Source organism: Anarhichas minor, unplaced genomic scaffold (genome assembly GCF_050575085.1).
Source record: "Anarhichas minor isolate MPS153535 unplaced genomic scaffold, ASM5057508v1 ptg000062l, whole genome shotgun sequence".
Lineage (NCBI taxonomy): Eukaryota > Metazoa > Chordata > Actinopteri > Perciformes > Anarhichadidae > Anarhichas > Anarhichas minor.
Window position 1 is genome coordinate 9,703,412 of NW_027466508.1, and position 15,318 is coordinate 9,718,729.

The 15,318-nt window shown below is 39.6% G+C and overlaps 1 protein-coding gene across 3 annotated transcripts in view; it reads right to left on the reverse strand.

Annotated features, from left to right (window-relative positions):
- The window catches only part of LOC142933578 (ephrin type-A receptor 6-like), a 50,115-nt gene that overhangs the window by 18,790 nt on the left and 16,007 nt on the right, over positions 1 to 15,318 (reverse strand). For 2 of the 3 annotated variants that reach the window (XM_076077716.1, XM_076077715.1), the window contains exons 3-8: positions 13,897 to 14,025; positions 13,094 to 13,243; positions 12,831 to 12,992; positions 12,482 to 12,710; positions 3,071 to 3,226; positions 1,818 to 2,168 (exon numbers count right to left, since the gene is read on the reverse strand). In XM_076077716.1, the coding sequence (XP_075933831.1) occupies positions 1,818 to 2,168; positions 3,071 to 3,226; positions 12,482 to 12,710; positions 12,831 to 12,992; positions 13,094 to 13,243; positions 13,897 to 14,025 (1,177 nt within the window). Of the gene's footprint in view, positions 1 to 1,817; positions 2,169 to 3,070; positions 3,227 to 12,481; positions 12,711 to 12,830; positions 12,993 to 13,093; positions 13,244 to 13,896; positions 14,026 to 15,318 lie in introns of those variants that run through there. The other variant, XM_076077717.1, reaches the window with a different exon arrangement.

Here is a 15,318-nt window from a genome sequence, read left to right on the forward strand (position 1 = left end):
ATGTATGTTTTTTTGCACTTCCTTTCAGTCTGCAGAACACAAATGACAAACTGCAACAATCTTACTGCTACAATCATGGCAGCCTATTATCACACACAAAGACGATTTTTTAGTCTGTCTTGTTATCATCAGAAATAGAAAATGTGCACATACATCCCAGTACAATTTATTAATCCACTCCCTTTCCTTCTTTCATTTCAACCTTCTCCATCAATCATGCCATCAATATTCTTGCCCTTAAAATATCAGGTTCAGGATCCAGCCGTCACTAGAACATTCAGGTCTCTTATTTTTCCCAATTCAAGCCAAAGAAAGTGCTTCCTTGAGGACATCTATCAGTAGTTGATCTCAGGTCAGCCGGATATTGCTAATTAGGACTATAGGTTCAGGTCATAATGGCTCCGTCAGCTATTCAAGGGTCAGAGTTGTGCTTCACTTTTTGACACATTAAGCTGGACGGAAAGACAAAGACTGTGGAAAAAGACACAGGGTTTTCAGGAGGGGGAAAGGCAAATCTAGCTGCAGAATAAATAAACGTTCCTGCTACTACAGCATAAATATCTCAATCTGCTCCCATGCAAACACAGTATTTATGAGCTAAAAATCTGATATTATGTAACTACAGCATCTGCATATACAGTATGTCAAGCATAAGCATGCATATTTAACCTATATTAATATTTTAGAGCAAAATATGGCTAGTTGAATGTTAACTCTCAACAATCTGTCCACCAGAAGGTCAACAAATGGAATACATAAACTGCAGATGTCTTGTAAACAAAACATTTCATTTTTTAGGAACAATTAAGTCAATAGCGTTCTATAGCTACTATGCACCAAAGTTGCTGAATTCAACTCAAAGCCTTGAGATACAGTTTAATTGATCAAACACAGAGGACAGTCATATTACCAGTAATCACAAGTAAGAGACTAAGCATTCAACCTAAACTAGCCCCACACATCCAGTCCACATTTAATCCGACAAATGCCCAAAAAGGTAAAATGTGGACTATTTTTCCACATCCTGTTATAAATCAATTTAGTATTTTTGGGCAACACCTTGTTAATGCTCATGTGAGTTAGGTAGTTAGGTGTACCAGGTATTTTTGTATTGCAGCAAGATAAACCTGTGAAGAAGTAACCTGCTCGTTTGTAAACTATTTTTTATCGGTTTTGCTTGGCTCCCTGCCATCCCACCGGCTGAATGGTCCACTGGGAAAATTCCCACCTTTCCAGACGGCCATTTTGCCCGTGCCAGCAGGATTAACATGATGAATGTGTCGCAATCTTTTGTAGCCTACCATGTACTATTTCAGCCCTGCAAACTGTTTTTAAATCGATTTCAATTATTAAAGAATTCATGGCCACAACTAACAACTGTTTTCATTATTAGTCTTTTAAATATGTTTTAAAGTTATACTTGAATCAGAAAATAATGTTAAAATAAGACCGTGGAGCCCATTGTGAGGTCTCTGATTTGCTGTTTTGCGCTACCACCGGTCCAGAACCCAAGGTGTTTCAATCACAGTGATGAGAAACAGAAATGCTTGGCATTATTGCTTAGTAAATGACTGTCTAAAATGTTTGCAATTAATCGTCTGTTGATGGATTAATCCATTAATTAGCTCTCTGTATAATCTGTTTACTCATGAAATCAGTAATAAATTGTAAATCTTATCCAAGTCAAGAATATCAACATAATTTAATTCTGTGTGAGGTACATTTGCTTGTCATCATTGCCACCGCTGGATTTGAAGACAGTGCATCAAACAGAACTGCAAAGTAGCACTGAAGTGAACAAAAGCTCTGCAACTCACCAGCTTGGTGTGTATTGACGGTAACATTCGCCAGCGAGCGTGCAGACACCCCCAGCCCAGAAACGCCGTTTGCCGCCTCTACATGGAAGGTGTAGTTAGCGTGCGTCGCAAAATCTAGTATTGCCACAGAGGTACCAGTCAGACTAAGCGGCCGTGGGATGAACCGCAGGTCTGGCTCACATGGCTCACACTGTGTCACACCACTGTCGCCGTCTCTTCCATCACAGCGCTGGCACAGGATGTTGTATGTGATGTCCTTCCTGCCTCCTGTGTCGCTGGGAGGCATCCACTGCAAGAAGAGAGCCGTGTCATTGATCAATGAGACCAGGTTCCTGGGAGCCGAAGGAGGCCCTGGAGGGAAAGAAAAGGCAATCAGAGAGAGATTACGCATTGATAACGCACTGATCACTTTATCAGGTATTGTGCAAATATAGCATAACGCATGTAGAGGGGTTTGGTTATTGCCTGATTGAATAGAGTCAATCAAAACACATGATCTATGATCAATGGTGCCATTTTAGATTCTTTAGACCTCTTGGGAGATCCACTAAGTGTGTCTACGGTTTAACAAAGAATTATGAAATAAGCAGCAATAACACCGTACTTGTGGAATACTACTGTGCAAAAATGCAGGTTTGTATGCAAGAGTCAGTATTAAGTATAACAGCAAATACACCACTCATCCGACCTAAAGTGAATGAAGCTTAATTGGGCACATGATCACCAAAATCTGTCAATTAAAGGACCTTAAGCAGCAAGAATGTGAATCTGTCATGTGATGTGTGTGCGATGTGCGTATAAGTGTGTGTGGGTAGATGGTTGGTTTTCAACCTATTTTGCAGTATTTTATTCTAACAGCCTGTGTATCAATTTCTTGGATAGTACACAGATCTGATGTTTTTCCAATTTTCAAAACTCTGCAATGTCTGGTTTGGCAAAGTGACCAGAACTGAAGTTTGTTCGAGTGAGTGAGTGAGTGTGTCTTTAGTGTTTAATTCCAGCATGCTACTTGTCAATTACATGGATGCTACTCTCAGAATGTTTTACGTCTATAAATGAGGTACATCATAATTGATTTTTTTCAAAATTTAAATATGGAGGCTTATAGTTCTAAATTTAGCTCAATCATCTTGCTAACATAAAAAAGTACAAATGGATTGGGGAGGGATGGGATGACCAAAATAAATTACAGACAAACAGGAACTAAGAATGACCGAGCTGAAAAAGAGAGTTTTAGTAACTGCTTTACTGACTTGTACAAGCCATGGTGGAGGAGTCTTTGATAGCTCTGTAGAAGCCTTTGTCGCAGTGACAGATGGTGGCGGCCTGGTCATGGCTGGAGCTATGTGGAGGACACTTGGAGCATTCAGTGTTCCCAGCATATGCTTTGAAGAAGCCAGGCTTACAAGCTGGAGAAAAAGAGAGGGGCAGGAAGACGCCAGTCACACAAGTTCAATGTTCATCTTGCAATTGCATTTGCATCAACACACACACATTTAATTACATGTCCAGCTGCTTCTCTCCTCACCTGTGGTCTGACATACTATTGGAGATGCACCGATACTGATATCGGTCCATTCAAATAGCTTGATTGGGTATCGGTGACAATGGGCCGATCTAGTATCGGATACCATTATTTTGATAAATAACAATTCAGTTAATTTCGATCTATATGTTTACTTGTGACATTGTGTTTCACAAAGTTAGGAAAGCTTTGTTTAAGTCAAGCCTGATGCCTGTTGCTGTACACATAAAACAATGATCCCTGTCACTTCAACACAGTGGAATTATTAATTAAACACTGGTATCGGATCACAGTATCGGCCAATAGCCAAAGCCCGGGTATCGTTATCGGGACTGAAACATTTAGATCAGTGGATCTAGGTACAATGGATCACTGTTATCTTATCCGCCCCATGCTTAAGGTGCTGTTCATTGTCCAGTCTAACAAACGGCAAACCCCTGTAAGGCCCCATTTCTCCCACAGCACCGCATCTTCTTTATTTTTCCATTGTGGTCTAGGCATTTCCGTTAACGTTAGGTGTTTTAGTTGTTGTATAAAAATAGGCTGAACAGGAAAAGGTTGCTTATGTCAGGCTCCCTGTTACGATCCAAAAGTCGTCAAGAATGTCAGAAACATTACCTAAAAAAAGTGTCCAGTGAAAGGCAATGGACTAGAGCTGGTGACAATACTACGAAAGGCCCGTCCTCGCCTCAGCCTCCAGATACTGTATTCACCAAGTTGTGGAAAATACTCTGGAGCCCCACAAAGGAAAGTTGGTATTGTTTGTCTGGCATGTTTAAAAAAAGCTATTAACATACAAATAATGTATTATGAAAATGCAATTATAGTCTGCTTTCAGACTAAAACCTCCATCCACTTAACTGGTCCATTCTACTGACCTAAGTATTCTGCAGTTTTCTGCCCTTACCCCGGTTTACTTTCCGACCTCATTACTTCCTCCAGTTCTGTCCTGTTTGACCTTGCCATTTATTTTTTTCCCATCTATTCAACCAACTCTCCTTTCCTTATCTCTCCAATTTTCTTTAACTGTTTTGCTCTGCCACACATCTCACCCTTTCTTGATTTTTTTATTTCCATTTTTCTTCCAATATTTTTCCTTTTCCCATCCATCCTCCTGCTGTCCTCTGCTTCACTCTTTCCCTCAAGGCTTATCAGAAGATGACAAAACCATTGCAGATTGCCTCCTTCTCCCCAGACTTATCTCAGCAGACACAAATAAAACACTAACAGTGTGATTATATAATATTCTGGGAATCTGGAGATCATTTTTGCAGAGTGATTTGTATGAGAATATATGTGTGGGTAGGGTAACAATTTCAAAATGATCAAATAAATATGCCAGATATAAGACGGTGTAATGAAATTCAATCAAGACTTCATGGCAGACAGCCAGAGGGATTTTATAATTTCAGCATTCTAATAATTTCCCCACAATACCTACAAGTAGGGAGCCACATTTGTTTACTTTCTTCCTCACATCATCAGAGACAAAGACCATATAACATAAGTCTGTTGTTGTATGATGCATTATCACCACGATAATCCTTCTGTTGATACAAGCGCTTTCTATTATACAGAGATAAGTTTCATACTATACGTCGCATGAGCGATGTCCAGGCGCTACCCAGTATCTGGGTACTCCTTGTAAGAAATGATTGTTCTTGCATTGACTATCCTGGTAAATTGAAAGTAAATTAAATGAAATTGCTCCTTCTACTTATATTCATGTAGTAATGGAGATTAAAATTCAGTAGTTTTAGGTACACTAAATCCCTCAGATTATAAAGCGGACCAACTGATGCAGTATCTCTAGCATCTACATGTTTGTCAGCTTGGGAGACCTGTGGGAGAGTACAGGTTGAATGAGGATAAGACTTCCTACCTCAGGCTAGACTGTTGTTACGTGAGTCTACCCGAGGCTAGAAACTTGTTAGAGTGCCATCACCAGCTCAGTTGTTCATTCAGTAGATAATACAATTCACTCCCAATTCACTGTGTAGAGACCACCTGTAGAAGAGCAGCCTGTCACACCAGCCTGGAATATACTATGTTGAGAAAAGACAAGTCTTGAATACGTCTCCCCTTCTTCCCCATCAGAGGTCCATCAGAGATTGATCTTGTTGAGCTTTGACCATCAAAATATTTCACCAATGATGCATAGTGAGTGGAATGAATCTCATCTCTTAGCAATCTAAAACTATATCATGTTATCGCTGTCAATATAACTGTAACCCCTCGACTGTCCATGGAAAATACCATGTTTTGATTGGCTTTCACGTGTTCATGAATTATAAAGATACCTGAAGCTAAAAAAATATGTAAAAATTGCCATCCTCTTTTCTTTTTGTTTGACAGAAAGATTTATGAATGCTTCTTTATGAATGCTTCTTTTCACCGCAGTACACCAGTAAGTTTAACCACCAATTCTGGCTTCACCTCACCACCAGATTTAGAGCTACAACTAAAAATTATCTGTTGTAGATGAATCTGTTGATAATTATTTGTATTCATTTGGTGTATGAAATGTTAAGTTCTGAATGCCTGAGCTGCTGACATCTTAAAATTGCCCATTTGGTCCAACAAACAGTACAAAACTAAAAAAAATATTCAACTTAAATCAAGCAAATCCACACATTTGAGAGGATGACACCAGCAAATATTTGACATTTTTGATTGTAACATTTCAACAATTATTGGATTATCAAAGTAATTTCCAATTGATTTTCTGTTGCATGACTAATCGATTAATGGACTAATTGTTGATCCATTTGAATTTGCTTTCTTTACAGCTAATTTGTAGTCTGTCTATTTTACATATATATCTTAAAACTTGGTGGAAAAAGGTCATTACAGTATTAAATCAAGCAAAGTTCAGTGGTTTTGACTGAGAGGACGAATGAGAGATGACAAGCAAGGTAGAGTGAAAATGAAATAGGCAAGAAGTAAAGAGATACAAGGAAAAAACAATCTGCATAAACAGGTGGACATAATTGAGTATAAATATATGTAAAATGGATGAGATGAAATACTGACACACAGACAGATATCCTCGCCAAAATCGCATTGCTGCTTAGCTCCTAATGGGAAGAGTAATGTGTCACCCAGCTTCCAATTTTTGAGGCACCTCAGTCACTTGGATATTACTTTCCTCCTATGTTGAGCTCCTGCCAAAGGCAACAAACACACAAGATTCATTTGAATTTCCAGCTGCTCCATGCTCTACGGTGTTCGCTGGCAAGATCACCACCAAAAAGCAATTACAATACTCATAGCACTATTTCTATCAAAAAGTTTGAAAACACCCCCCCCCCCCCCCCAACATGTGTGCACACACACCGGCACATAATGAGATCCAATTTGTACCCTATCAGCTGTTTGGCTTTTCGTCATGGAACACATTCTTATTCAAGGAGCAATATTGGCACAAAATAGGTATTCCTACTCAGAGCAAATACTGCTGTCGACAGATAACATACAACAATGAAGCAGACAGAGGTACGTTTTCACCAGTTAATAGCGTCAGGGCCGAAACCAATGATTCTTTTTTTTAATTATCAATTATTCTGCAAATTATTTTGTTGATTAATCAATTAATCATTTGGAGTATTACATGTCAGAAAATAGTAAAACATGTACATTTTAATTTTTACACTGCCCGAGGAGATGTCGTTTTTCATTTATTCATTTATTCAACAGTCCAAAAATTCCAAAGATGTTAAATTTACTTTCGTATAAAGACAAAGAAAATCAGCAAAGCCTCACATTTGAAAAGCAGGGAAAAGTGAATGTTTGGCACTTTTGCTTGAAACATTACTAAAATGATTAATGGAATTAATAAAGACATGTTTTTCGTTTTAAATGAATCAACTAATTGACTAGTTGTAGCTGCTTTAAATAACTTCATTGTCTTTTTTTGACGAGATTGATGTTGCCAGTCTTGATGATACATGATAACTTTTTTTACATTAAGATATGAGATAAGATATACTTTATTGTCCTGCAAGGAAATTTGTCTTGGGCTCCAATGTGAAAACCTGAGTCACATTCCATGTATTCGTACCCATACATGGCCAATAAAGCTGATTCTGATTCTGATTCTGAAGCCGCTGCATCACACAAAACACTTGCCAGCATCACAATCCACATGCACGCATACCACACAGATCCAAAAATACACTCATGCATAAACATGCTTAAATACACATACCGTCAATAGTTACTTTAACTTGCAATTATTATTTTGCCCACTTGGAGGCAGTGCAACAAGCTCTACGTTATATTATCAACTCTACACACAGCTCTGTATTGGTCTCCACCAACTAGACTACTAAGGGGAGTATGTGGCTCTTTAGCTGCTAAATGCTCCGCTACTTTTACCAGTCCGCTAACTTTGTCTGAGTGGTGATGGCAGTATATAGTGGGTTTCTAGAGTGTTTTCGCCTAAAGCAGCTGTCTGCCTGCTAAAAACATTGCTAATAAGAGCAGTGAGTGAATCAGAACAGTAAAGTTGCAGACTGGAAAACAAAAACAATGACCTACAAGATGCTGTGAAGCTTTGTCGAGCTAAGGCGGAACTGCAGAGTAATTCTCTCTGGGTTCATCACAACAGGTGATCGCTTTTAAATTGCACAGTATTTTGATCCTTAAAATTTTTTGATCAGAGCAGCTTAAAAAATACCCTTTTCTAAACACCTTGCAGTGATTAAACTTTGGCATATAGGTCAACAGTAGCACTTAAGAATGTGAGAAATTTGAGTTTAAATAGATATCCTACAGGGGGCAAAGGAAGTTCACCAACTGCACATTTGCAGGAATTAAAGACATGCCAACCAAGAGATTTTGAGTTGTTTGGGTGTGTAGAATTGGAAGTTTTCTCTTGGCTTTACGTTGTCAGAAACAGATGGAGCCAGAGACTATGTTTACCCTGGACTCTCAGCTTTGATATGCAGATGGGAAGTTCACAGAGAATGAGTGATGCTCTAGTCTGGCTGAGCTGCGTTAGAGGCGAGAGTAAACACAGTCCTTACTGGACAGAGGAGGAGCAGTGGCTCAGATACAGCTAAGAGAATGTATTGATTTCATCATTTCCTATTCCACTTTACCTGAATTCAAGGTCACTAGGTTGTACTTTCCCTGCCTGATTAATCCTGTGTCTTGAGACAGCAGAGGTCATCAGTGAGCAAGCTACGTTTTGGCGATTTCTGACACGGATGGGTGAAAAGGACAAAGAGAAAAGGGAAAACACTAATGGACTTTGTAGTGTGTGATTCTGAAAATCATTCATCTTTACAGTAAGAAGAGAAACTGATATGTGTTTATATTGACTTCATAAAAAGTACAGGAGGTGTTAGCTGCCAAACTGATCAACTAAAAAGGTTTTGCTCAAACCAAAATATTTGAATATAGAAGATGTTTTAGTTATTGCATAATGAGTTAGCTTAGTGGTAGGTTTTTGGTTTTGTCTACATATTCATTCTGATTCAAATGAAATTCAAAAAGACGTCTCTATTAGCTTCCCCCACAATTCACTGCCTCCTGTTGAATATAATTGTGTGATGAAAGGACGTGGAACAAATAGCGTTAGCACCATGATGTTGTCTTATCTAGGTCATGATATAACCAGCCTATCTCTGAGTAATCCTCTTGTGGCTGAGACTGAATGAAAGGAATAGAATAATAAAACACTCGATTGAGATGTCAAAACAGTCTGGCAGAATGCTATTGGGGTGGAAAGCAGGGTTTGATAAGCGCTGATGCCTTTGTTTAGGCAGCTGGGAGGGAAAGATGGACGTGTTCGCGCAGAGCTCTGCTTATATTTGAGAGCGCTGGGGTTTTCCCTATTCTCTCTCACACTCTCTCGCTCTCTCTCTCCCTCTTTTGCTCTTTCCCCATGCTGCCTCTCAGACAGCTTTGATCACAGTACCCTTTGAAGCAGTGTTCCAAAATGAAAACGAGGAGAAAGCAGAAGTCACCGCAAGTTCATGCCTAAACTTCCTGAACTACTTGCAAAGTGCACATCTTCATTACAGCACAAGCTCTGCAGGAACTATGCAAAATATTCATTCAAGCCATAAATCATTAATTGCAAGGCCATAATGCTTTGCTACTATCGATCACCTCTTCTAAGCTAATGCTAATGAGTTCAAAGATGCAGTTTGAGAATGGCACAGCAGATCAAACTCTATAGAACCCGACTGTAACCAATAGAGCAGTATCTCTGGCTTCCTTTACCCAAGCACAGTATTTCAGAGAAGGGTGAATCGAAAAAGGAACAACCATTTTGGGAAATATGCTTGTTTTCTTTTTAGACATAGTGAGACAATAAGTTCATGTCCAGTGCAGAGATAACTTTGGGAAATGTTTAGCAGACTCAAAGACTGGACCGCAGAGGAAACTGCTGGTCTAGCTTCGTCAAAATTGAATACTGTTGGCCTCATAACAGTTTTTATGTGTTATTTACTTGTTGTATTTTGCAGATATGCTGTACATGCAGTAAGTATATGTGTAAGTGAGTAATGCATTACCATAACAGAGACTGTAATGTAGTGACTGGCTACATCAATCACATAGGTAATTGTGTACAACTCACTAATTCATCTTAATTAATACCAGTATGGCCGTTGCATGTGATGACATGCCCTCTGAACTAAACTTTAGGTGCATTTACTCAGGTCAGCTCATGGTGTCTGCCGAAACTGATTTCTAAACCACACATTATATATCTGTATAACTCACCTCATTAAAATCATTTTCATGTAAGTAAACTTGAGGCCAGGGATTGCCTGCCTTGACTGAATAAATATACAGTATATGGATGCGGAAACACAGACGTCATGGACGATACCTGATCAATAAAGTCAGTATCACCGTAGATACTGATCCGGCATATTGGATCGAGCATCCCTAGTATGTACTGTACGTATATTCACATACAGTATTATTGTGTAGCATTAAATTCTTGGGATTATATTACAATTATTTTACTGCTGACAAAACAAATTGTGTGACTGATGACTGTGATAGGAGCTGTGTACTGTTAGTCATTATAAATTATCCAGCTAGCTTTACGAGGTTAAAATCAAGACTAGAGTGGCAATACTACTTGCCGTCTTGGAGATAACGAATACCAAGAGTATTTGTGAAAAATATTTGTGTTGGACAATCATCCTCAAATCTCCTTGAAATCAGTTCCAGTTGGGCAACAGGATGATATATGCTGTGAGACGATAACGATCTGTCAACTGTCGGACTTTTTGCTGTAGCGTTATTACTTTGATAGCTGTCCTTTATATCTCTGGTTGTATTCGACCATTGTGGACTGTGTTGCAAATCAACAGCAGAACTGGTTTATTGGCAATATTAGATCTGTACATGAGTTTTAAACAAACGTTACTATCTGGTTGTTTAATCCATGAGCAGTCTCTAAATAGGTTTTAATTAATATATATATATATATATATATATATATATATTTCAATATTGCAACATAAAATCTCCTACAGTCAACTTGAGGTGTCTGACAACTTAGCTTTGTCAGTTCAAAGAACGTGCAGTACATATGAGTGAATAAATAGACAAGCATACATTGTTTTCCAAGTGTCCAGTGGGATCCTGCTACATGAGTTACCGAGCCGTTCATTGTAGCGGCTGTCAAGATCCCCTAGAGTCTAGGGGATAGACACTGTTGCAGCTACAGTACAATCGAAAGCAACTACTGTCAAAGGGGAGGAACAGGGAGAATATAGATGCAGGACATATACGAGGGACACCATGAGAGTGCTGCTCCTAAGCTGCCGTCTCATCAGTAATCTCTCCTGACAGGCTTCTGTGTTGTTTAACTACATCTCTGAGATGATTGAGAACAAGCGAGACAAAGGATAAATATGAAGCACGGAAAAGAGCAGGAGAATTACCCCCCGCAGAGCGAATGAAGGAGATACAACAGCCTGCCCTACATATCAACTGTGCTAATGACTGTTGGAGTTCTCGCTGTAATAACCTGAGTAACCATATCACCACAGGGGTACATGAATTTCACCCCAACCAGCTGAGACTTCTGTAAGTCGGCAAAATGTAGCAAGTAACAGGAGGTGCACTTAAATTGTAATCATGGAGTGTGGCTCCATTTACCTGCCTTAATTACAACAGCAAGTCTGAGCTTCGTAAATTAAAGAGCGGGTTGGGGGAGTTTAAAAAAAGACTATAGGTGCAAGCTAAATTAGCTGTGAAACTAACAAATGAAGGCAATTAGCCAGCTAGCCCCCAGTCTGTCTGCACAGTCTAATTGGGAAACCAGGCCAAAGACTATCTGGAACAACTCAACAGTTTCTTTAACATTTTCTTAATCCGTTTTGCTGACGAAAGGCCATATTTTGATAATGCTGATACAACTAATTAGAGAAGAGGCATCCTAAAAAAAGCCTTTCACATAAACTTTGTGGTATTTATCAAAGTTGTTAGATTGTTAGAGTGTTTATGTAAATGCTATGTGGGTGAATGTTTGCATTTATCTACCACACCATGATATGTATCAAGACAACAACTGACATATAAACAGCAGAAAGCCAAAACAGCTTTATATTTAAAAAAAAGACTTTCCCATTTGTACCAAATAATTGAAATAGTCCAGAAGGTTCCTCGTGAGAGCCATTTTGAAATGTCAAATGAAAATACTCGGTGACATACACTAATCTCTTCTTATCCACATTGTTTAGGGTCTCATAGCAGAAAAGGATGGTGATGAGACACAGCAGCAAGAGTGAGAATTAAAAGGGAGAAATGAAAACAGAGCAAATAAAAGGACACGGAGGGAGAAAGGAGGGCATGTAAGTGAAGCAAAACAGAGTGGACAAGAGAGGAGAGAAAATGATGAGAGGCAGGGGGTGGAGCTGTGAAGAGATGACGAACGATTGAGAGGATCAGACAAGGATGCAGGATCTTAAAATGAGAGGAGGGAATAGCAGTTATGTAAACTCAAACTGCTGCAGATGACTGGGGAGGCCCTGGAGATCTGTTTTTGCGATGCCTTCTCATCTCGTCTCCCCATTTTCTCTCTCACCATTTGATTCCTTCTCTGTATTTCCAGCTTTAGTTCACTGTTGTGCTCTAAAATGAGTAGAAACCCAAACACACTCCTTACCCCGGCAGTGGCCATCCATCTCCTCGTGGCCAATACTACAGACACAGCGGCCCAGGGGTACCAGCCAGTCTCCATCAGCACCACAGTACAATTTGGGTGTGTCCCTCTCTTCTGCATTCTCCACACATGCGCCCCTTACTTCCACCAGAGAGGATGAGTCCATATGTGGCACCGTGTCAGGAAATGCTGCCAGGTTCCTTAAAGTCGACGGGCAGCGTTTGTAGAACACCTTATAAGAAAGGGAAAAACAGGAAGTTGAAGTACTGCCAGTCTTGTGAAAGAAATAGAATTGACAAGTTCATAACTGCATTTCATGCAAACATAAGTTGCACCGCCTCTGTTCACTGACCTTGACAGACACGAGGGCAATACAAGCTCCCACATCCTGGAAGGCCAAGTAGAAGCCCCTCCGTGTCACCGGTCCCACCTCCCTGACCTCGGTATTGAGGCGGAGAACCCGATCTCCAAGATCTGTCTGTGTAAAACTCTCATCTGCTGCTATGGTGTCCACCTTGAAGCCAACAACAAACACCTTATTAGCAAAGTTGTTACTGAATCATACCAGTAGCACAACGGGGAACTTTTTTCCATGATGCGGCTCCCATAACCAACCTTGGCATAGTCAGTAGGCCTGAACCGTGTCCCTGCAGAGAGCGGTTCTTCTGTCTGCAGGTAAAAGAGGTTGAAGGTTTCCTTACAGGTGCCAGACACCCAAGGAATGGAGTTGCAGTCTCTCAGTGTGAAACGCAGCTCCACATATACCTGAGTTAAAATATAGATTAATTAATAAATCATCCCAAGCTCATTTAACATCTCAAATATAGGCCTATTAAACATTTTGCCGTCAGCTCTACCTATTGCTTGACCAATGGTAGGCTTTTTGTTTACATGTTAGACAAAAATCAGTTCGGTGCAAGCATCAGAACAATTAATGAATCAATAGAAAGTAATTAAAATAGTAAAAAAAAAGACAGCACAAAACTACAAACAAGTAATAGTAAAAAGAGTAAAATACAACCCACGAAAAAATGTATTAGTCAATCAAAAATCTCACAAGACAACAGTAGCACAACCAGGCTACTGCTGTCTTGTCTTGTCACTTGTCTTCTCACTAACAGTAGTTAGTGATACAGCTCAGTTTCAGACATAATGAGTGACAATCCAGTCGATGTGCAAAGAAGAAATACTCCATCTTTGATCTATCATGCACTGTTCTGTATTGACTTCAATGGAATCTTCTCTATCAGAGTGAAATCATGTGTTTTTTTTATTTTTACATCTGTCTGCCATTTTTCCCCTGACACTTTGCGGTTGGAGACAATGTCACAATCAGGCTCTGAATCAAGACTACTTCATTGGATTCAAATTTCTTGCCAAGTAAAATGTGTCTTAGGGAAGTGATATGTGGTCCAGACCTTCTGTGCAACCTGCCGCTGGATCCATCCAGACCGTAGCCAGTTGTTCTGGTTTGGTTCCATTACGTGGCAAACCTGGAAGGTGTGAATGGCTCTGTTCTGCTCATCCATCTCTGTGATAGCATCCCACTGTAACAATACAGGAAGCAAATATTAATACATTTTTTAAAAAGTATTTAGTGAGTAACATTATTGCGCACAATCTGAAAAATTGATAGATGCCATTATCATGTGTCATTTGGGTGAACTGATCCTAAGATAACTGTAATCTGTTGATTGGTGTGAGTGACTACAATTGGCTGTTATTCTGTATGTATTATATTAGTTTGTAAAGGGCTCAAGATTAGTAGAAAATGTATTAGTATTGACCCTACTGTATGTTTGGAGCTTACAATTCATGCACCATGAATGACCTGCTTTTAGATCCGTTCCATAAGAAACCACCTATTGCATGTAGTGAAACTTAATTTCTATGAAAACATGACGTTTGAAAGACACCGAGTTGGTTCCACCAATGTTTTCAAGCTGTTGCATCAGCCAGACGCTCTCATTTGTCTGCTCCGCTTTAACGGTGTGATGATCGGAGCTTCAAAAGCCCTCACGTGTATTGACAGAACTTCTTTCTCACAACTCCTGTGGCAACAACTGGGCAGCTGAGATTGTGTCAGTTACACAGCTGGACATAATTATATCTGAAGAGCATGAGATCCATGGGAGACCTTGTGTGCGCTTTCAATTTGTTAACATGCTGTAATTTTTCCTTGTTTCCCAGGAAACCAAGGGGAATTAATTTCCTAAGCTATGGTTGAACCAACCATTGCAACATTTCAAATCAGTGCTTGTTTTGGTTATGTCTCTACAGTATTTACAGTAATATTAATAGAACACTCACTCTCGCTCACTCTTTACATTGTAATCAGGTCAGCTGCAGTGACAAGTTTGAAACCATCACTATCATCACTTATCAGAGACTGGATTCTCCAAAGGATGCAGCGCAGGGGGGGGGGGTCCTTTTTCCTCTCCTCTTAGTTAACAAGGTCACTCAAACGCTCCATTGAACAAGTGATGGTGCACAATGTATCATGGTATACTGAGGGTTGTAAGGCCACATGAGTGAGCAAAAGAAGGCTCTTGACCACATTTGGAGAAATCCTCACTATGGGGCATCATGTCAGCCTATCACAATGGTTTTGGTCTGGAAATGCTGCCTTTCCAGGATCCATCCCCTAAATTTGGACAGAGCTACTGAATAGATTTTACATTAAAGGGGTGTCACTATCCAGTAAAAGACTTCCGCATAGGATGTGACCTTTGCTTTTACAAAAACAATTCCTGCTAGATATACTGAAATAACAAAAAAGTAAAAATTGAATTAGATTATAATGTTGACATGTATCAAGACTACTTCTTTTTATTCTAGCG